This window comes from Cyprinodon tularosa, unplaced genomic scaffold (genome assembly GCF_016077235.1).
Source record: "Cyprinodon tularosa strain WSP-4 unplaced genomic scaffold, ASM1607723v1 ctg434, whole genome shotgun sequence".
Classification (NCBI taxonomy): domain Eukaryota; kingdom Metazoa; phylum Chordata; class Actinopteri; order Cyprinodontiformes; family Cyprinodontidae; genus Cyprinodon; species Cyprinodon tularosa.
In genome coordinates this window covers 414434-437823 of record NW_024039157.1, presented here as the reverse complement: position 1 = coordinate 437823, position 23390 = coordinate 414434, and the positions used below count along the sequence as shown (strand labels likewise).

General features: G+C 38.1%; 2 protein-coding genes and 1 long non-coding RNA gene across 6 annotated transcripts in view; 1 reads left to right on the top strand and 2 right to left on the bottom strand.

The window, feature by feature from the left end:
* Positions 1-2301: 2301 nt before the first annotated feature.
* LOC119792913 (NXPE family member 3-like) lies at positions 2302-11024 on the bottom strand. The gene is made up of 8 exons (XM_038299759.1): positions 10859-11024; positions 8700-8856; positions 8188-8586; positions 6945-7237; positions 3853-3905; positions 3600-3632; positions 3164-3388; positions 2302-3079 (listed from the first exon to the last, which is right to left on the bottom strand). Exons 2-8 carry the CDS (start codon positions 8832-8834, stop codon positions 2538-2540), a joined length of 1680 nt encoding a protein of 559 aa, XP_038155687.1. The 5' UTR covers positions 8835-8856; positions 10859-11024; the 3' UTR covers positions 2302-2537.
* Positions 11025-13764: 2740 nt separating this feature from the next.
* LOC119792923 lies at positions 13765-19812 on the bottom strand. 2 transcript variants are annotated; one of them, XR_005282042.1, is made up of 4 exons: positions 19296-19812; positions 18383-18466; positions 14674-14722; positions 13765-13882 (listed from the first exon to the last, which is right to left on the bottom strand). It is a non-coding gene; the product is annotated as an uncharacterized LOC119792923 (long non-coding RNA). The 2 variants fall into 2 exon arrangements; XR_005282043.1 differs by having other exon boundaries at positions 18383-18463.
* The window catches only part of LOC119792922 (anoctamin-4-like), a 62436-nt gene continuing 58491 nt past the window's right edge, over positions 19446-23390 (top strand). Inside the window, exons 1-2 of one of the 3 annotated variants that reach the window (XM_038299769.1) lie at positions 19446-19807; positions 22759-22833. In XM_038299769.1, the coding sequence (XP_038155697.1) occupies positions 19603-19807; positions 22759-22833 (280 nt within the window). In that variant the 5' untranslated portion in view covers positions 19446-19602. The remainder of the gene's footprint in view (positions 19808-22758; positions 22834-23390) is intronic. The other 2 variants (XM_038299771.1, XM_038299770.1) reach the window with 2 other exon arrangements.

Below are 23390 nucleotides of genomic sequence, written 5' to 3'. Positions count from 1 at the left end.
TGGCAGACCCCCCAGAGGGGCATTTTCCCAGCCTAAATTGTAATGATATAAATGAACCAGGAGATGGCTGTATTTGACAGAACTATTGCAAAACAGTAATAGAGAGGAAGGCACTTCAAATCCACCTATGATCATCTGAAGATCAACTGATCAATTGTGACCGATTGGTTTGGCATCACTGTCCTAATGTTTGCAGTATGAAATAAATTGTTTTATAGTTGTTTTTTAAACTAATTCATTCTTGTTCATGACCCAGCTTTATCACATGGTGACAAACTGTTCTAAACAACTTCTTCTTAAATGTAAGTTATTAACAGTGATGGGACTAACGGCGTTGAAACTAACGGCGTTACTAACGCCGTTACCTTGTTTTAGTAACGAGTAATCTAACTAATTACTTTGACTGTAACTATAACGCAGTTACCATTGCAGACACCCCGTTACTGCGCGTTACTCAGGTCGCACAATGAACCTTTTTTCATTATAGGACTCGTGCGCAGCTGCGTGAAGCTGACACCCCACCCACATCAAAAAACTCTGCAAATAGACTGAATGGTTAGTGCAACGTTAGTGCAGATTTGTGCGGAAAAAAATATTGTTTGTTCTACTTTTGTTTAAGAGATATTAAAGATTATTTTTTTAGGTCATCCAGAGGTGCGCGCCTTGTCATGAGAGAGGGGAGGATGAGATTCCGTCTGTCAGTTGAATAGGTGGGTGTTTCTGCTGGTGGGTGTTAACGTACAGCACACACAGAGAGATGGAGAGTGAGGATGACTCCAGCAGCAAAACAGCGTTTTCCACATGGAAATACCGGTGTTACGTCGAGCTGCGTTTCCCCATCACATAACGGTTACCTCTGCATCTCCACACAGCGCAGGCGGCAAGAGTCACCGCGCAAGCGACAGGAAACGCGCATGCTCGCTAAAGGCGCGCAACAGTCGCTCTGTGTTCGCGCCACAGGAGAACTATGGAGAGCGTGAACGATCAAATGAACCTGACAACAGCCAGAAATGATAGCCTGTATGGAGAAAGGGAGAAATCTGGATGGATGGATGGATGGATGGATGGATGGATGGATGGATGGATGGATGGATACTCTGCCTTCTCAACCTACTGTATTTTTTATTTTAAACATTATTTGATGGCCTTTGTGGCAGGGATGGAGATCCATATTTTATGTCACACACAGAGTATACATCTAGATAGATAGATAGATGATAGATGTTGCAGTATCTATAACAACCCAAACACACAGGATTTCAGAATTAGACATCCCCAGTTATTAATTTCATATACTCACCGGACCTGAATGTCCTGTTATAAAACTTCACATCGCGTTCCCCCTGATGTCATTTACGTTGAGTTGCAATAAATGCTAAACTGTCTGCAGGTTCTTGTCTTTGTCGTCCGCTCTATTCAGCTGGCTTTGGAAACACAGGCGAGAAGGTGGGGGCCGGGTGGTGAGGTTTACGGGGGCGAGAAACGCAAAAGTAACGCAATAGTTACTTTTACTAGTAACTAGTTACTTTTATTGTGGAGTAACTCAGTTAGTAACTCAGTTACTTTTTGGGAGAAGTAACTAGTAACTATAACTAATTACTTTTTCAAAGTAACGTGCCCAACACTGGTTATTAAAAGGTCATGATTTAGTATATTACACAATTCTCCAGGTTTTGTATACAACAAATAAGAACATATAGCCAGTGATAATCTGAGAAAGGATGGGAAAACAGATAGTTACTATAATCTGAAATAAAAAAATAAAAAAAAAAACATTACAAACAACAATTATGCAAAGGATCTTTGTGGTAAAAAGAATTATTTTCAGGAATGGACTTATTCAAGGGATAAAAGAGTGAAGAGCCATGATGTGATGTCATTCAAAAAGATATTTAGTAAAAAAAACCTGAATGTCAGGATGTATGACAGTTAGTGCATGGACATAATGATGGTATTACATTTTGAATATTTAAATACTTATGAAATTATTTAAATACTATAAAAGAAATCACAGTTAATGTGGATAACTGAGAAATGAGTGATGTAAATACTGTAACTGAAATGATGCAATTTCTTGTGCAATGAATAAAAGGGGCGGATATAAGATATCACATAAGATATAAGAACATTTTTTTTTTTGTCGTGTTTTTCTCTTGTTAAAAAATTAGAAAGTAGAAACTGTTAATTTACTGAGGCAGAGCTTTTACAATTCCTAGGTCCTACAAATCCCATGTACATCAGAAAAATAAAAAAGACACACCAATCAAAAGCTTGGGTCACGGGAGGTTAAAATTATTAATTATAAATAGAAAAAAACAACAAGTGATAACCCAAATCAGAGCAAATACTTTCCTTATCTGGGCTAAATTCTAACCCAGTTTTTCTGAGTGGGTTACAGTAACTTAAAGGTTGATTTCTTTCTGTCCACCACAAAACACAGCAGAAAACACAATAGAAAACAAAAGAAACATCCATAGAAAACATTGATCACATTCATCAAAGTCCCCTCTACTCTTTGCTCTTTATCAACTTGCTCCTTAGGGACAAATGTAGGATAAAATAACATTGATCATATTCTTGATGATGGGAGGTTGTGGATGGAGGTTGTGTGGCAGGTGGTGAGCTACAGTCATCGCCCAGGCATCCACCAGCTTTACTTTTACTCTCTGAAATATTGCCCTTAGGATCTTATCACGCTGTAGGGAATACCAGTCACTATTGGTCAGACTCTCGTACAGCGTCAGTGTTTTGGGGTTTGCAGTCCTGATGATGACCATAGTACCTGGAGCCCTGTTTAACAGCCGGACCACTGCTTTCCGAATGTTCAGCAGACGTCGAATGTAGACCTCTACAGGAAATGTGCTGAAGTGAGACCAGATGCCAATAATTACAACAGTGTTTTCTCCCCCTACAACACGGTCAAGTTCATTGGCAATATAGCGAAGCTGGCTGACAGGCACATAGCGAAAACGGATGGGAGGTCCGTGGCTGCGGAAAGTCAATAAAATGTTGTTTGTATAATCCAAGGCTAGGAAAGGTCCTGTTTGATTTAAGCTCTCCATGGGAAACTCCTTGAGATCTATGCCAAGTAGAACACAGAGAAGAGGCTGCTATGTGAACAAATTTAAAGCAAAATGACATAACATGTGTAATGGTCACATACCTGGTAGAGTTCCATTTAAATATTCAAACCACTGCCTGATGGTGGAGTCTCCATACAGGTGGATCCTTTTGTTTTTCAGGCACTGACTGATTTCTGTGGCGGTGTTAAACTGGTGAACAGTGGTGCCATCCAGTGCTCGCCAAACACCGAGGTAGTAATAACCCGCAGGCCCATTTGAGACAGCATTTCTCACTTCACCAGGATAGTCCAAAAAGTAGTTGAAAGCTGAATAAAATAAAATAAAATACATATAATGCTGAGTTATTATTAACACTCTTAAAAAAATTAGATGTTCATCCTATCAAATAACTGTTTTCTTGTAGAAACTATTTACCATACACCAAATTTAGGTTGTTAAATGTGTAAATATAAGGGTTATTGCAAATCTATAACCTAATGATCAATATGTGTAATGACACTTAAAATATAACTTCACCTGATTCATAAAAGTCATCCTTTTTCTTCAGAACTGGAAAGAGAAAGAGGTTGGAAGTTAGTGAGATTGATTAGGTTCTTATGCAAGTTGTACTTTTTTAATTGAGAACAAATTTTCTAAAGGGTATAAACAAGGAGATCAGTAGATAATTATTTTTTTTTTTTTATCTCGGCCATTCATAGCCTGCCTTTGTCCTGCATAGCCTGGCATATCTAATCATTGTTGTTTACAGTTAGTGTTAAAATTATTATACCTTGGATGTGTGCAGGTCCTGAGGCTGGAATGGGCACCTTCAAGTTGACACCACTAACACAAAGAGCACAAAAATATATAACACACTTTTAATTCAATGAACCAAGTGATCAATCGAAAGTTTCCTTTTTTTGCACGAGACAGACTGCAGGTTGTAAACAGGGTTGCAAAAATCACCAAATGATGTCAAAATACCTCTAATATGATATGGTATATACACTCGATTTGTAGTGCCACATTTTTTTCTGCGGTATTTGAAGCTAACCATGTGCTGCAGGCTGGATTGTCATGAGATCTGAGTTTTCAGTCTCACAATAAATCCATTTTGAAAGACTGCCCCTAATACATCCGTCTCGTAACAACCAGCAAGTCGGACCAATGCCATGCCTGCAGAGTTTTTTGGGGCGGGGCATGTAGGAATGATAACAGTTATAAGGGCCTTGCCGGGGCCTAACAAACATGGCTACGCTGGAGGACTCATCTGTCGATACTGCAATTGACACGGTTTTAGCTAAAATAGCAAGAATTTCGCTGCGATTGGCTGAAAGTGTATAATGGAAGGCGGGTACTAGCTGGCACGTCACCCAATCAGCTCGAAGTGTAATTTTAAATAGAGGATTTTATGATTAAGAAAGAAAATATTGAAACCTACATTGCCTTGTGTGAAAAGGGATTCCCCCTAACCCTAATAGCTAGTACTGTAATCTAGGGTTTGTGATAACTTGAAATTAGTATTTCACTTTGCTGTTGAGGATTTTGGCAAAATCGTCTTTGTAGAACTGTGGTATTTCAGGTTCATTTCACAGTTTTAGGTCATGCTACATTACCATTTCAAGTAGGACTGACGAGGTTACTTCAGAATCTTTGTTTTTGTCAGGAATCCAGTTTTTGTTGGTTGTTTCTGTGTTTCCTTTTTTCCACCACCAGGAGGCGCCTTGCTCCGGTTCGCCTCCTCACGCACAAGCGATTGCCTCATCACTGGACTGCTCTTAAGCTGCTGGTTGTCACTACTTCGGGGCCAGAGTGTTTGCCAGTTTGGGGTACTCTAGCCAAGCCTTGTTTATGCTGAGTCTAATCTGAGTTTTTTTGCATTTTGAGTTATTGTCCTCTTGCCAAGCCAAGCTGAGATCAGTTTTTTACGGAGTGCTTGTTTCTCCCTGAGTCTCCACTTTGTTTGTTCTTTGCCTTTCGGCAGGAAGCCTTCCTTCAAACTGGACCTTTTCGGACCGCCTTCTCCCAAGTGGGATCAACTGAGTCTTACACTGAATGACGGATTCCAAACAGGAGGTTTGGATCCAGCCTCCTTTGAGCACGCTGAGATCACTCTCTGAGTAAGGAAGTCATCTTCACCACCACCCGTTCAAGTACCACAGGAAATCTGAGTTGCAACCAGCGGCTACATCATTCCACTCCGTCCGAGTTCTGGGTAAACCCTGTTCCGCCCTCCACCAAATCAAACAAACCCTGAAAGACCAACACACACAGACTGGAGTCTACGTGTCTCCTCTTCTCTGGAAACTCTTCCGGCCGAGCAGAGTTCGGAGAAACTCTGCACCAAACGCTAAATACCTTTCAATAAAACCCGTTCAAACTTTTACTCTGTGTCTCTGTGTTTGGCTTCACTGCATGTGGGTCCGAGCTTTAGATAAAATCATGACAGTTTTGTTTTTCTTCACTGAGTGTTGATTTTCTTCAGCCATTCAGAGGTGGATCTGGAGGTGTGTTTGGGCTCCTTATCCTGATTCAGAACCTAGTTTGATTTCAGCCTAAGATCACAACCAGATGGCATTGTCCTTTGGATGCAGAATTCTTGGTTTCATTTAACATACTCTAGCAGGTCTTCCTGGTCATGGGGCAGCAGAACAGCCCCATGTCATCAAGCAACAACCACCATATGTTGCTGTTGATATGATGTTCCTTTCATGAAGTGCAATTTTCATGCCAGATGTAATGGGACACACACCTTCGAAAAAGTTCAACTTCTGTCAGTCTACAGATTTTTCTTCCAGGAGTCTTGGGGATCATCAAGATGTGTTATGAAGAAAAAAATGACTTAAGACCTAACGTTTTTGGCTCTGCAGAGGTTGGAACTCTATATATATTTAGTTCTACATGGCATATAGAACTACAATCTTTTGCACAGGGTGCGAGTAGTCGCTCGCACAGGGCAGAATGTAAGGAGGCTCTAAAGGACAGTTTTGAGTCTACTAAGTGGAAAGTGTTTTTAGATGCTGATGGGGATGAAACAAACTTCTTCTGACCTGTATTTTAGACTTCATTAACTTTATGTGTGGATAAGATAGTACACACCAAAACTTTATGGTGTTTCCTGAACATAAACCATGAATTGCTTCTGAATATGAACCCATGTTTATGCAGAAAAAAAAAATGGCATTCATATGAGGAGAATATAGGAGCTGAAAAGGATGGATGGTGAGACAAAAAGACTGCTCACAGATTGGAAAGGCAGCTCCAGGCAGAGACCTGAGAACCAGCTATAAAAGAAAAATGTCTTTGGAGTCTGAAGAGGCTTTATTACCATCGCAGGCTACAAAAAACAGAGCTCTCTGGCAATAGGAGATGTAAGGTGGGCAAATAATGTTTTCAAAAGGTTTGACTAAGCTGCCTCTGCTTTTCCATCTACACATCCCACTTCTATGCAGTCTTAAAATCTGCTATAGTTCCCCCACCTTCATCTTCTGTTCCACCTCAGATGCCTCTTGGTTGTCTATCTCACCCATCCAAGTTGGAAGGGAACTTAGGAGGATGAAAGTCAGGAGAGGTCCAGACGGCACCAGCTCAAGCAATATCAGGCTCTGTGCAGGTCAACTGTGTGGAGTGATTGTGCACATCTTTAACCACACGAGACTGAAGATTTTGGAGCCAAAAAGATTCTTCTACAACTTTCCTAAAATTTTTTGCCTTTTGTTTATGAAAGCCAAATATTACACAATTTAGCCTCACCCTAAGTCTTTTTTGTGCAGGGGGTTACCAAAAGTTGTTAATAATCTAAAAAACACAAAACCTCTAAGTATTTTCATTTGGTTGTGTGTTTGTGCAGAGCTTTATTTATGATTTTAAATCTACACTCACATTTGAAAGAGCTCCTCCTCCATTGGCTGTAGGTTTTGTATGAATCCTCCTTTGGAGTGGGTGATCCTAGCATTGCAACTTATATTCTTTGGCTTGTAGCAGAACCAGGGTTCACCCGTGATGGGATCAGAGTAGTTGCACAGCCTGTGAGGTTTATTAAGGCATATGTTACAGATCGTGGATTTATTCACCGAACCCTGACGGAAGAGGCTACGGAAATAGATTCTGTCAGGCTGCTCCTGGGTCAGTTTTTCTAGCACCACAATTCCCTCACTAGGGTGGACCAAGATCACCTGGGAGGACAAGAGATAATACCAATTATTTCCAAAATAGTTAATATATCAGACTTTACAGCACAATCAAAAGAAGTGTTTTATCTCATGCTGAATCTTAGGGGTTTTTTCGCATTTCAAGTTATGGTTGTTTCAAACCAGTTAACTTTACTATCGGTAAGACAAGTGAATCAAGTTTACAACTTATCTATAGTAATATGATTATTATGTTCAGTTTATGTTAAAAAAGTAGATATTACAAAACTTCATATTTATCCTTATAGGCAAACTTATAACACAGGTCTAACACTGAAAGGGACTCATTTTGAGCAATATAACCCAGAAGAAAGTGAGGCAGTTGTGGTGTTGTGTCACTAGAGAGCAGTGTAACCCTGCGTAATAAGCCAAGTTTCTGGGTTCATGCTGGTTTAATTCTGGTTTCTGTTCCTCTAAATGACCTTAGTGTTTCATGTGTGTCGTATTTTGTGAAATATGATTGGAGTGTCTAAATGTATAGAGCCTGATTTGTAATTGGCATTTAACAATTTAACATTTTTTATGCCCTGTATTAAAGGTAATTATCAGTACCGGTTTCTGTTATGTTGAAAGCACATGTCAAATATCATATTTAAGAGCTGGTTAATGAGGAAAGTAAGTGAAGCTATCAGGTTTACTTTCAGTTGAATCTCTGAAAATGCTGAGGTGAATGAGCAGCAGGGTATTGTGTTAACAGAGTTGTAACTATGTCACTGCCTGGGGCCATTTTTTTTTCACAATTACCACTCATAGACTTAGACCCTGTATGGAGCACCTATGATTTCTACATACACAGTATATACAAACCACAGGGTTCAAACTAAGGATTTTAACAAGTCCAAACAGTCCATGGTACCCTAGATTAAAGGCTAAATCAGACAATTTCCCTTTATAGTTAAGATGACATAGACACATTGTTACAAGTCTAGCATTACCTCAACCTCTGCACGTCCTTCCCAGAGCAAAGAAAATATAGCAGAATAGGTGCCGTTGCGATGATCCAACACCTTTCCTGCCACACCTGCATCAAGAATAGGGTTGTGCAGTCGAACTAGCAGGAAGTCTCCACCAAACTCCTTAGGGCGACCATAGAAGTCATACATCTTAATCAAAACCTCCAGCTGATCTCCTACATGCCAACTTCTCCATCCATTAGGTGGCAGAATGGTGAAGCTGCTCCGAGCTGGATCACTGGTGTCATACAGGAAGAAGAAAGATGCTAAATCTGGTCCTTTGGGCCAGATAATTAATTGTTTTAGTAAATCTGCCAGATGAGCCTCCTTTGGTGGTAGTGAATGGAAGGAGCAGCTGTGTTTAGCAATACTGTTGGGGGTCTGAAAACAACAAGAACATTCAAATAAATTCAAATAAATTATGCATTATTTACATACTGAGATAATGGGGAGAAAGAAAATGGAATGTCATTGTTTTGAACAGGACTACTCACCTTGACTACTTCATATGTTGTTAAATATGTGACCCAGTTACTGTACAGCAGCAGAATAATGATACTCAAAACCAAGGTGAGGTAGAAAGGTCGGAACTTTGGACTGCAAATACGTCTGAAAGCTCTTGATCTCATTATCAGGGATGTCTTTTTGATCCTTGATTAAAATGTAAAGGAAGAAAAGAGAAAATCGGTTAATTTTATATTAAAAACATTCTGATAAAAATTATTTTTGCATTCTTCTTATGTTAGTCTATGTCAGTGATTCCCGACCGGGGGTACTTGTACCCCTAGTGGCTGCAAGTGCATTGCAAGGGGTGCAAAATAAAATTGGGCTGGGATCTGCTTTGCTTTGTGAGGCCCAATTGAAAAATTAAACAAGCTTTTATCAACCAAAAAATATGTTTTTCTTATATTTGTGAATTCAGCTTCAGCTGTGACATACGTACAAACCAAGCAGAGTAACAGACTGGACTGATGAACAGCCTAGTATCTGATGTTTTTCACACTGAGCTATCGGAGCTCATCAAAGCAGCTCAGGTGTATTGATGAAAACAGAGTATAACTAATTAAGTCAGTCTGACAATAAGTTTTGTTCTGTATTTTGTTTCCATTTCATCTAGTTTAAAAGTGATTATAAGGGAATTTCTCAGAGGAGCTCCAGTTTTATAATATTATATTTTGTATTAATTTCGATTCCATACTAACACGCAACATATTTGTGTTGTTTTTTTATTTGAAATGGAAAGCATAAAATGCCAAAGAATCAAATGCTTAAATGAAAAGATCAAGCAAAATAGTTTTTAATTTTAAAATCATGTATTGTACGTTCCACTTTTGGACAGTCATCAATACTTTTGACTGAGAGGGAGACTCATGGTAAGAAAAAATGCCCAAAGGGTTACATAAGTTAGAAAAGATTAGGAAACACTGATCTAAGTTACCCTTTTTTAAGTGGCTTATTATTTATTTCAGCCTTACAAATCAAAATTACTGTTTCTTTATCTGCTTCTTTATCAGGTTTATTACAAAAAGAGAGAAAAAAAAAGCTAAAATAAAAATACTATGTTTTTCTTGAAGTGTTTAGCTAAGTTTGGCCTGTATAGAACTAGGCTCCAGACAGATTTTATTTATAGGAGGTGGTTTTTAGGTTTGGCATAGGTATTACAAATATGTTTTCTTTATTAATCATTGAGCCTTGTGATGAACACTAAAAAATATGTAAAAAAAAAAAAAAATCTTCCTAGAATCTCCCAAAGGTTTCATAAGATTCTGGTTATTATTGTTAGACAGATGCCTAAATCATTCGTGATTTATATACACAAAAAACCTTATGATGTGTAGATAAAAGCCAATGCTATAAAACTTTGGTAGGATGTAGCAAAAGTTATTTTGGATTTTGGTAAACCTTCGGGAACCATAAGTCATCATCTTGACAAAGTTTTTTTTTACTATAGATGTATCATTATATTCATCTACTGTTCCTTTAGGACTCCGCAATTTTCTACATGAAGCTATTTTCTTAAAAAACATCCTGTTTAATAACAGGTTACATTTGTTTAAAACCATCCTGACAGATAAACCAACAATAGGCATCATTGTGGAAAAGCTATTGTTGACCATTACCTAATCATGACCTAGAGGCCATGTCATGTTTGCTTTTGCATACATTTGATATTCCATTTTATGAAATGTTTGAAGTGATAAATACCTTTTTTTGTGCTGCTAGCTCAACATTTCCTGTATTTAAACCGGGAAGAATACAGAAATATGGTTTGTATCTTTGGAAGGTAAGATAAAGAGTTTTTGTAACCTCTTCCCATCCTGTTCTCCGTTGCCTCTATTTCAATGGTGTTCAGTTTCTTAGTCCCAGCCAGGCTGGATCACTACCTGACTTTAAGCACTCGTAAATAACTTAAGCAGTAACTGCTTCACAACATGAAGTAGGCTGAAACACTTGAAAGACTAACGGATCCTGCTTGAAAAAAAAGGGCTACAAGATCAGATTAAATAAAGTTATCATGCAGGAAATGGTTAAAAATGCATTTTTAGGACTTTGAAAGCATCTTTCATGAAATACAGCTATAGTTGTTTTCATAGTGCAAGTAAATCTTCTCAGGTGTTTACATTATGTTAAAGAAGAACATTACGTTTTTTACCTGAAGCTTGTGAGGAAATGTTGTCAAAAAGGGAACACGACCATTTGCTGCATAGATAACCCCCCTCTAAGCATTTAAAAATATATCAAACGTCTTATGACATGATTTAAGAGGAGCAGTCGTCTTGTAGCCTCTAGTCTTCTTCTGCAACTTTTCTGTCAGCCTGTTCTGTCTGCTCTTATACCGTGTACTTCCTGCTGCCTTACAGGTCGGACTGCATTCCTTTAAAAAGTCGGTTATTTGCAAAAGCACCGCTCATTTACATTGCAACATTACATGTCAAAATGCCGAGCATGATAATAACATAAAACCAGAATACACAAAACAATTTCGACCACAGATTTAAATTGATGAGGTTTCAGTGATCAATTTAAATAAAACAATCAAAGATAAGTCTAAATAAATGTGTTTAACCTTGAGTTGAATAATGTAAGTTTTAAGTGTTTTTTTTATTTCCTTTAAGTTTGTTTCAGATTAGTGGAATGTTTCAAATTGAATGCTGCTGATTCTGAGGATATGGATCTGAACTCAATGCTATTTCTGACATTTTGAATTGAAAAAGCTTCCTGGATGGGAAGCAAAAGCTCTTCAAACTTGGAAAAAAAGTTGGATTGTTTAACTTTTTTGGAATGACTATGACGTGAATGACTGAGAATCTTTAACAGATAACCCGAGTGGTCTGGGAGGCTGATACAGTCACAACAACCCTTAACATAATTTCTCTTAAATGGTGCCACATTTGTAAGAAAATGCCTTTGTAGGTTGAGTAGCAGAGATGAAGATGTGGATCGTGACATTTGAAAACTATTGAAATTCTTTTTGCCAAATCAAAGTTTTACTAGGAGGTAAAGATGAAATATACTGGTTCTCTGCTCTGTTTCACGAAGAATTGCTGTCCTACCATGAGTAGAAAATATTTTTTGAGTATTTCTACCCTCTCTTCCCTACTCAAGGGTCAGAAATGGGGATTTCAGATGTGTAAGTTAACTCAAGAATCTAACCAACTGTCAGTTTAGTGCTTGCTGAAAATATTGAAATGTCAATATTGAAGCAAATTTAAAAAGATATTCCTCTGTAGATGATTAAAAAAAAAACTAACCGCTGTGTAACCACTCCATCCTGATGGGTATATCTAATGAGTATTTGCACTTTGCCCACAGCAGGTTCTTCCAGAAACTGACACGCCTTTTCTGACACTTCCTTGTGCAGATATTGGCTGAGAAGTAGGATGAGAAATTTCAAACAACCCTGACAGAGAGGGGTTGTTTCAGGATGTAATTTTAGATTTTTATCTTTTCCGGGTGGCTGTTTCATAGCTTTCTGAAACAGAAAAACTAAAATGTATAAAATGATTTATCAAAGAAGAAATTGATAAAACTCTATATTACCACTAACTCTGCTTTGTGAAATGTGGCCCTGGAAACTAAAGACCATTCACTCGCATGTAACCTTACCTCAGAACTGGAATCACGCTTTGCAACTGGATATGAAATGCCATAAATATTTCCCTTATTGCCAGTTATCAGATTCAATATCAGTATTATGTACAGTGTATGATTTGTAGTTCAAAAAGGAAGATTATGTTTTTAAGTAGCTTTAATTTTCCTCAACTTCCTTACATTTAGAGAGTATAAAGCAGTAATTTCTTACTCTCAGACATCCTTTTTTATTTTTATCTTTTGCCATTTATGGGATTAATTAGTTCTTTTAATTCTGCATGTCATGACTATTCACATATGGTGTAGCTGAAACACTGTTTTTTTTATGGTAAACAGTGGACAGCACTACAGATAAATCAGCATGAACTCGTAGACAGAAGGTGTCCTATCCTAACACATGTCTCACTACAACGATTTACTGTTTTAAATCTAGGATATATGTGACCAGCCAGACGGCCCTATAACATCAACAAATGTGCACATCATTTGAGTTTTCTTGTACATGGACAGTTATGGGCTGCGTCCGAACCTCCGTTCTAACCTCTAAATCTCTCAATCACTATATAAAGTGGGGCGTATAGTGGTCTTTATAGTGACCTCAGTCAACTGACGAAGATGATCCCTTCTTTTCGCTCTCTGTTGGTCACGTAACTCCGCCTCCACCACGCTGTGCCTACGCCATCTTTATTTGTTGCTGCTGTTGGGTAACGACAGCCATGGAAGACAGCGGGTCGCTGTGACAATAAATCCTATGATGCTTTGTAAGGAGAGCCCTCCTCGCCAAGCATTCCGGGATATATATCTGCTCGTCTAATGACCATGGATTATTATTTCTTTTTGAGGTGCATTGTGGGAAATTTCGACTCCACTACTTTTTCATCCGCTAGACATTCAAACACTCATCTAAAATGGCTTAACCACTTTAGAGTGGCCTATATAGTGTCGCAGCTACCTGACAATCTATATAGGGCGCTATATAGTGTTAGAGTCCCCTTTATAGTGGTAAGGGCAGATTTTTGGACACAGCCATGGTGACCCAAAGTCATTTTGGTCTTTGTTTTTTATACTCTCATCGAGCATATTTTAATGCCAGGTGTAGTAACCTGTCAATTGCCCTGAGTGAATCAGCTTCCAGAGATGGCTAATGATTCACTATGCCTCTGCCCTGCTGACAGGGTTGATAGTTTTTGTTGAAGGTGATGCTTTGATTTTATTTAATATCTCTCTAACTGGAAAATTTAGGCTTCATTGGAACAATCTAAAAACGTTATTATAATACGGCCCTGTAACTTTCAGATACCCATTTCAGCAGTTGAGGACCATGTAATGTTTATTTTAGTTGTAAGAACTGCTCCCAGCAGAGCAATGAAAATCAACTAACGGCATTTTGGACAAGATGGGATGCCCTCAACACTTGTAGGATGAGCGTATTATCATAGCTCACAAAAGTTTAAGTTTCAGATGATTGCACTTACCTGATTTCCGTTGACCCCTTTATATTCATCTCTGTATTTTCTGCTCTGTTGTGGATTCATCTCTTATCATCATGCTCATCCCTGGTTCTTAAGATTCTTCGTCACAAGATCTGGCAATTGTTGGATCAGATTAAACTGTTTGTGTCATTGTAGCCAATAGATTTACACTGCAACAAATGCAAACTGAACTATAGGATAAAATTGCATTAAGGTGAGATCCAGCAAAACCAAACAAGAATCAACAGCAGAATGAGCTAATTCATATTTAGGAGGGAAGAGTTGGAAAGATTTACATGATGGCAATAAAAAGAGATATACTTTTTTCTTCATCTTAATTCAGGTGCTTATGGCTTTTAACTGTGAAAAACAAACAAATCTATCTCTTTCAAAATATAGGAAAAAAAGAATGTAAAAAAATAAATATATAAGTTCAAGGACTCATATACACCACAACACACTAGAGCTGTCCTCATCTGTTATTAATATCAGATATTTGTCCAAAAATATTTTAAAAAGATTATGCCGGATTTTATCGGCAAGCATCTAACATCTCAGAAATTTTCATGCAGATGGAAGCACTCTGCTACTGTTAGTAATGTTACTTGAACAAGCATTTTCTAATATTCTACAGTATACGGAAAGTAAAAAAAAAAAAAAAAAAGAAGCTTATATGAGTTGATCTAATATTGTATCGAGTCATATTGGTATCAGCAAATTCTCAAGGCTGCAATATCGCATCGGAAAAGAAAAAGCTGTATCTAGACACCCCTGCCAAATACCACAAAGACTACAACTCTAAAATATTTATTCTATTATATCATGTAAGCTTTCGGAGTCAGTGGTGTGTGGAAGAGAAGAAAGGAGTGTTTAGGTTTATAACAGACTATATTATAGAGCTTACAGTTCAGTGTATGTTGTCCAGGTCTGGGGAGAAATCCGGAGGATGATCACTGTTGAGAGTGAAGAGCCAGTTAAGAGAATAACATTGTAAGCCCAGAGGGTTTGGTGTATGAATTTCTACCTGAAAGCACAAAAAATAAAATAAATAGCTCAATGCCTATCCAGACTTAATGCATGTTTTTGATATGGTAGCTTTGTAAAGGTAAAAGCTAAAAGTTAATTGTTTTCAGTTTAATGTGTGGCCTAAGCCTCTGATGGGAGAAATTAACCACACACTGTGCCCAGGGAGCAGTGTGGGGTTAATGGTCTTGCTCAGGGACCCAGAGGACAGGCTGTGGGAATCAAACCGGGTACTTGCCCCCTTCTCAAAGCACAAGCGCACTGCTCTAACCCACTAGACCAACACTTCCCCAAGCATTAAAATAAATACAGTCTACTACAATGGCATAGACAGTCAGCAGATCTCTGTCGAGTAGATAATTTTTGAGATGTGGTAGAAAAGAGATTTATTGAGTGGAAGTGGAGATGACAAAATCTGTAGGACCTGTGTGATACATTGTGTCAATATGAATTAAAACTTTCAAGGAACGTTTTAGACACTTGAATCAATCTAACCCCCGAAGACTCAACAAGGTTCTGGAGGCATTGCGACTTTTTGTAAAGTATAGTAAAATGTTCATGGATGTATGGCTGTGTGGGTTTACCTTCGTGGGACTGCAGGTGGTGCTGTTTACAGCAGATTCAAAGCTAAACTTCATCCTACCTCAATTAATAGACATGAACATGTCCGAACATTTGTTATAATCTCTTGTCTCACTGGGCCATGGCAATTTGATGTTATTCATAAAAGAAAAGTTAACCCACATTCCAAAAACACAAAAAAGGGCTTGAAAACCTTCCAAGTTTAACATGAGATTACTGAACAGCTAAAAACAGCAAAGTCAACAAACTCATATGCAGCTGTGCCTGTTAATGTGGAGCAATATAAAATATGGTTGCAGTCTGTTTTAGCCTGTCAAACAAACCTGGGCTATTCCCCTGAGCTGAAGGTGCCCGGCAATGAACCAAAAGAGTCAAGAGCCAAAAAATTTTACAATGCATACTTGTGTTTTTCTTTGCTTTTTTTATTTAACCCTGTAATTGTGAAATATAGGTGGAAATGGGGCCTTTATCATGAAATAAAACTGGTTTCTCTTAGAAAGATTAAAGCCTATTCTAAATTTCCTGTGATTGTTTTACTCTGCAGAAAGAGACTGAAAGTAAATAACATAATTGAAAATAGAGAGTACACAAAAGAAAATACATCTAGAATGTAAGGATACAATTGAACATTAAGGAAATATATTGTTTTAATTATATTAAATGTTATTAATATAATTAAAAAGGATGCTTGAAGATTAATCTTGTCAAACAAGTGAGTGAATTTAAGTGAGAAACCAAGAGATGGTTTAGACAGGCGTCCACGAAGTTGTCCCAGGCGGAAAAACACTTCAGGCGGTAGGATAAGCAGCGTCTTTCGAGTTAAGTGATGTGAAGACAAAGTCCTGACAGCAAGCAATTGTGGAAGGAGAAGGTGAAGAGCTACTGACACTGAAATTGGGGTTGGCAAATATGGTGTATGTGTTCTTAAGCCTAGCATTTTCAGGCTCCAAGACAGCCACAGAATCAGAGGCTGAAGTTGACAGGGCTTGGGTTGAGCTGTAGAGGCTTGGGTTATGACTGAAACTTGGAAGGCTTAGATTTCCCCTGGAAACTTGGAAGGATCCAGTATGCCTGAATCCTTGTTGGAGCCAAGGAGTGAGGCGTAGAAGCCTACAGGATCCTAAGTAGAACTCTGGGTGTGTCCACCTAGACAGCCACAGCCACCAGGAATGATACAAGATGCATTGGATGGACCCCTAAGGGGGTCGTGGAGACCCCTTAGAGACAGCTGGTGCAGCATCCAGAAGACTCTCTAAGACTGGAGCACAGCGCAAACCTTAACAAGAAAAAGCTGCTGAGGACATGGAGTGTTCAGCTGCTGTGCAAGGCTTAAATACCGCTGTAGCCTTGTGCCCCCGCTTGTGACATAAGCATGCAGCAGCGGCAGGCACCCAGCCAGCATCAGCAAAGTCAGCATGAACTAATGCTGAGACATCTAATGGACCTTTGGAGACTGGACTAGCAGAAAGAACAAAGTTAATTGAAGTGGAAAAGACTTTGAGCTGCGGGTGAGGTGATGGTAGATTTTTTACCAACACTGTCAGGAGGTCCCATTCTGTCTGCTTTAACAGCCACACAAGGCCCAAAGAAGGAAGCAGGGCGTGTTACTTCATGAACACTTTGACATGCTTTCATGGAAGGCTACATAATCCGATTCTGTTTCTGTCATTTTGATATAAACCTCTTTAGTAAAGAGCCTGCTGAGTTCTTGTGACTGGAATCGTCTGTCATATGGAGGTAGAAAAGGACATAAAAGAAGATTGTGACCGTTTGTTTTTTTTGTTGTTGTTGCATATACTCACAATGCCTCATATTTTAGTCAGAACAGGATGCACCAGTGATAGTTTTTTTATTTGCACCAGTTTGAACCCCAAACAGCCTTTAACAGCCAAAGAGCCAGGGCTCAAATTAAAATGCTTGATGTGAATGTATCCCAACAAATATTTGGGTTCATCCATCCTGCAAGGAAAGAGTGATCTAAATGATGTTCCTGCTGCTAAGAATAGACAACATAACCTTTTCTAAAAATAAGAAAAAACAAAAATCCAGAGAAAAATGTAGCTAATTGTGTGCCTTTCTTTATGTACAGCCTATGTGAAAACTTTAAAAATATTGATTCTACAACAATTCATATGTCAGTAAAAAAAAATACTGCTGTTCTTTCAGAATTTGCAGGCTAGTTGATTAAGCACGGGGACGTTAGAGTTTGTTTTCCTTTATTTATTCAGCAGTTTTTATCTTTTGTTTATTTTGCTGTCTAAAGGGTCTCTTCAGCTCCCCCAGCTGGCAGATGTTGGGACAGCACTTGATTAGACGGATTAGGCATTTGTTTTATTACCAATAACACATAATATTGTATTGGACAGCTTATACTTTCTATGCTTTAGGAAAGGGGTTTCACTACACTAGTGGTGATTCTAGATTAAATTTACCAAGGGGGCCAAGGTGTGGCCAGCTTTGTTTTATGATGGCACAGAACAAAAGAACACAAACACAGAAAAACATGGCAAAAGTGCATCGTTTAGCATATTAAAAGAGCCATGGGGCCAAGATTGCAGACCCCTGATAAAACAGATAAAAACATTGATCCCATCTAAATATACCTGGAGCTTAAAGCTGACTGTAAATTTTAATTAATTGATAAACTGAAATGTAAAGTTGAAATATTCAATTGGTCCAAGGGATTAGTCATTTAAGTCATCTTCTGTCAGCACATACAATATTTTCATAAGGAATTGACTTAATATTTCACTGCAAAGGCTGATAAAAAGGGATTTTAAAAGTTCTCAAAATAAGAGTATTTGCCTTTAATTTAAAGAGGTAGATAAGATAATCTGCCGAATAAATTTGTGCTTTTGCCCTTATAAGATAATTAGATATATTGCTCTTGGGATAAGATAATTACGTTTTTTTTCCCTCTTATTTCAAATTTAAAAAATCACATTCTTTTGAAAACTTGTATCTTGTGCTTAAATAAAGGGAAAATACATTTAAAAAAAATGACTTACTCAGATTTCAATATTTGCAGTGTATGTTTTCGGCATAGGAGCCAATTGTTGTTCCACAGGGGCCCCTGTCTAGAACCGCCCCTGCTTCATGACACAGACAATCATGGTTAAAACCTTTGTTTCTGCACATCAATAGCCAGTCACCAGAGGTGTAGCCAGAATTTTTTTATAAGGGTGACCAGGCAAAAACCAATGTACAATGAGGGGTGGCTGAAAGCGGATAGGCACCAGAACCTCTCGGTCAATCTACTCTGTTCCAACAGGAAAATTAACGAGCAAAACATCCATATTTTCTAAACAAACTATACTTTCCTACAGCCTTTACTAACAAATAGACGCATATATTTACCCATCCGTAATTTCTAGATAAATGGTTTAGTGGACAAAACTCTTTCAGTTTTGAGCTCTGGGGTGTAAATCTTTTCCATTACCTACTTGTATCAATAAACATTCTGCATAAAACATCTTTACAATCACTAATATCTACATAAATTGATGATTTGATAAGTTCTGTATTTATCATCTTTGATGTTAGTTTATTGATGTGCATGATTAACCACAATAAATTATTATTTTTTTAATATTCCACTTGAGAGTATCACTGCTGCCACCATCTGTATTAGAGGGGGGAAAATGGTAGGGGTGGCTAAAGATTGGTTAAGGGTGGCCAAGGCCACCCCTGGCCCCCCATCTAGCTCCTCCCCTGGTTGGGCATACCCTAATAAAAAATAAAATAAAAAAAACAATGAATCAAAATCTGAAATGTGCGCCCTAGTGATTACATTTTTCGTGTTGCTCCTCTGAGTAAAAACAGGGACGAACCTTCATAAGTGAGTAAGCACTTTAGTGAAAACACCGAAAAACGAAAGCAAGTTATTCCTTCAAAAGAAAATAGAATTTCTCCTTTACTCACTTCTGTGTTGCCTTACTAAGACTTTCAAATGTGATTTCCAACAAATAAAAACAAATATCCTCGCCAGCCTGCAATCTTGTCACTGCGACACTGCATGGAGCAGCCACGCCTGCGGCGCTCACGTAACATCCGAGAGCACACGAGCTCAGCTGGCCCGCGGGACTAAAGGTGAACTCATATCCGAGCTTTGTGTTTGCAGTGGTAGGAGTTCTATGGGGTTCCATTTGTGTCACAAATAAGCAGTAGGTGCGGCAGCGGTGCCGCGCGCGGAGAAGCAGCGCGTAATGTTGGAGCGCCCAGGAGAAAGATGCTGGATCATGACGCGGCGGCCGACATGCGACTGGTCCAGCAGATAAGCGCAGGGATGAAGATCCAGGACGTCGGCTGCAGAGAGGTTGGAGACGGGCAGGACAGCCAGGTCGTGTGTTTGCAATGCCAGGATGAGGTGGTGCGGGTCTGTCCGCGCAGTCCGCGCCGCGGCTTCGCGACGCGCCTCTCCTCTGGATCCGCAGGTGAAAAAGCATCCTGTGCAGCATCCAGACTTAGACATGTGCCATGTGTAGTTTTTTTTTAAAACATAATATGACAAAAAAAACAAGCAAACTGAAGCTGTAATAAAAGTAGTGATAAGTTTTATCTATTTGAAAATCAACTTCAAATCGACTTCTTGCGCTCAAATGTCCAAACGTCTCGACTGTAGACTGCATTTTCATACCAGTTTCTTTTCTCTGGTGCAATTTGTTTATTATGTGATCAATTATGAATGTTGTTCCAGAGTCCACCTGCAGACTTCCAATAGCTTTGGAAATAAATTACATTTGCAGATGTGTTCTCTCTTAAAATGGAACCAAATGTAATCATCTGTGGTTGATGTGATCCACTTAGTAATGAAATCAGTCTCTGTCCGGCTGTTTTTTTTTATGTTGCCATGCAGCTGTTTGTGTACAATTAAACAATAAGAACAGAAAAGTTTTTTGCAAGGTTCTTTTTAATAATTTGAAGAAGCAAAAAGCTAAAATCTTGGCAGTTATTTTAATTTAGTAACTGACCAAATTTTCATTGGTGAAAAACCTAAAACAGAGTTTAGGACATTTTGAAAACCTGTCCGAGGGTCAAATTTTAACTTACCAAACCCTCGGTGGATTTAAATGAACTCTACTAGGGTAAGGTTAAGACATTTTTCAATATTTGGCTATAAAGTACATTGGAATAATGCAATTTAAATAAGAATGAACACCAAAAGAAGTCATTTAAGTGTTGTTCAATTTGTCAAAAATAAAATAAAAAGTATTTTTTGCGGCGTTCACGATCAATGGTTGTGTGAACTACATACATAAAAATAAAGAGGTTTTCAATAATTTCAAATAATCTTAATTATAGGGGCAATTTTTCATTATTGGATCACTATGGATAGAATTTTTTTTTTTAAAGTTTTATAAAAAGGAGAAACATTTCTTGTTGCTCCTTGGGTCCAGAGAAGATTGTACTGATTGGAGGGTGGACAGGCAGACTAGTGATGGGTCCAGAGGAGCAACGGAGCGGACTGTCACAGGATTTTCCAGTGGTGGGCTTGAACGGATCAGGTGAAGGTTTCCCCTTGCTCAGAGAGACATGAATATTTCCTTCTAAGGGTGTAGAAGGACCAGGCTTATCCAGCAGATCAGAAGCGGTATCCTACCTGAGAAAACAAAGGAGAAAAAGGCAAACTTAGACTCAGAGAGACAAAGGCACAATGGTTAGACTCGGCTAATCTCAGATTGGCTAGAGTACCCAATACTGGCAAACACTCTGGCGTCGATGTAGTGACAGTCCCCTGCTCAAATACTCCTCTGGTGATGACCCAACGAGCCGCAGGTGTGGGAGAAAAACTGGAGACAACCCTCCAGGCCAAAACGGGCAAAGGGCACCATCTAGAGGTGGAAGGAGAAATTAAAAGAAAAACAAAAAAAACAAACCCCACAAGCAGGACTCTAACATTAGGTCCCTTATTTTCAATTGTATTTTTCACAGCTTTTGTTCTATGCATAAAATATATTTTATCTTGATTTATGCCCCCTTTAAAAAAAGAATAGGGTATAAATCACTTTCCCACATGGGTGTAGTATAAGAAATCTAGAAATAAATTTTTATTAAAGTAATCATCACTGGAGTATGGAGACTCTAAAATAAACCATTAGCTGAAAGAGCAACACGCTCAAACCAGTAATTAAACCAAAATTATTAAAAATTATTAACAATTTACACTCAAGATGAAAAACGTTTGTCTGTCAACATGTGCTATGTAGAGCACCTCTAGCTTCACCAGTTTAAATTCTGATAAAAAAAATTTTAAAGATCGCTTTTCCGTCAGATGACTAATTAAGTGATTGAAAAAAAAAAAGTTGAACAATTAAAAATACATTTTCAGTTCCACCCTGAGATGAAATACAAATGACAAGGATGAACTATAAAAACAGTTGCCATGAAAAACAGACTGGATGAATGCAGGAATCAGGAAGCTGAGAATGAGGGCAGTGAAGGAAGGTACTGTAAAGAGAGTCACCCCTACTGTTGAATATAAATGGACTCTTGTCCTTTTTACCCTCCTACTTAAAAAAAAAATGTTTGATCAAAACTACTCAGTATCTCTACCAACAGTGTAAACCTAACAGTTGTGCTAAAGGGGCAATGTTGCGCACGTTTGCCTTCTTGTCCCAAGGCACATTGTTTACTGCTGCCCCCCTGATAGCTGGTGTCCCACATAAGATCTGTAACTTGGAGGTCATTTTTCTCATTGACCGTGAAATAAATTAATGATGCATTCTTTCTGCTTCTTATTGTAGACTAAACTTTCTCTGTAGGAGAAAATAAGGTTGCATGGAATTAAATGTTATGCTTTAGAATAATTAAGACAGAGATAGTAGATATGTCTGTAATGTTAGGTCATATAATGGAACATTTTTCCTGTAGCTGCTTAATTTTGGTAACAAAACAGGCCTCAAGTATTTAACTGCAATTGAAGTAACGTCTTACTTGTTGTGTAGCACATCCAGTAGAAAATGAGCTGCATAACATGTATATCAGCTTGGTAAAAGTTTACAATTTTACTTTCCCCAGAACTAGGGCTGCAACTATTAATTAGTTTGCTAATCTATTAATAATCGGATAGCAAAACGTTTTTTTTTAGGTGAAACAAAAATTTTCACTTCAGAACCCCTTAAAAAAATCATAATCGCAAGACATTTATTTATTTTACACTTTTAGTATAGTTACTGCCAAAAATACTGCCAGAATTAGAGGCCCCTTCATGTAATCTTGTAGGATCAGCAACATTAGGCAACAGTAAAATATTGAAGTTACTTTTGGACTTTTTATTTTTTTAACTTTTATTACAAAAGTATTGATTGTAAAACCAACTCATGCTTGTTTCTACAGAGGAAATCAATATGTTTTTCCCACTTATGTGCCTCTGCTCATCTCACAGACCGTGAACCCAGCAGCAGCAGCTATAATGTCTCTTCTGGAACTTTTTACAGCTGCGTGAGTCAGATCACCATCGGTAAGTCTGAGCAAACTTCTTTGGAAGAACAAAATCCTTTTAATGCTTTTCTGTCTGTGTACACATTCTGTAGTTTTGTGGAGGAGAGTGTTGTTGCGGAAGCTTTTTAATCTTCCAAAGTCTAAATGGGCTCCACGGCAGAGGTCATCACCTCACACAAAAGGCTAATTTCCCTCTAGACAGATTTACGATAACGCTGGAATTATTTTTCAGTACAAAAAAAATTACAAGAAAGGAATATTAGCCTAATAAAACAAAGACTGTTTTTTTTTCATTTTAAAGACTTAGTATATTGCTGCTATAAAGGGGAATTATGCACAACACACACAATCTGCTGTTGCATTTATTTTCTCGATATGACAAATCTAGACTCAAACCAAACATGTAAATAGAATGAAAACCTGTAAATAAAAAAATAATAATCTGTGTTAATTTGTTACCTTTTTCTTAGTAATGTTTTCGTCAGGGTTAAAACCTTCAGTCACATAACAAGATATCATATGGTTCATTCATTCAACAGTTGAATACGTTCAGATCTGGATTACATGAAACACAAT

Bases quoted from the DNA above. Each gene is read 5' to 3' on its own strand.
- LOC119792913 (XM_038299759.1), bottom strand. From the start codon at position 8,834: ATGAGATCAAGAGCTTTCAGACGTATTTGCAGTCCAAAGTTCCGACCT. The intron at 3,389-3,599 runs GTGAAGTTATAT...TATTTTATTCAG, and splicing joins GGATGACTTTTATGAATCAG to CTTTCAACTACTTTTTGGAC. The intron at 3,080-3,163 runs GTATGTGACCAT...TACTTGGCATAG, and splicing joins TTTAAATGGAACTCTACCAG to ATCTCAAGGAGTTTCCCATG.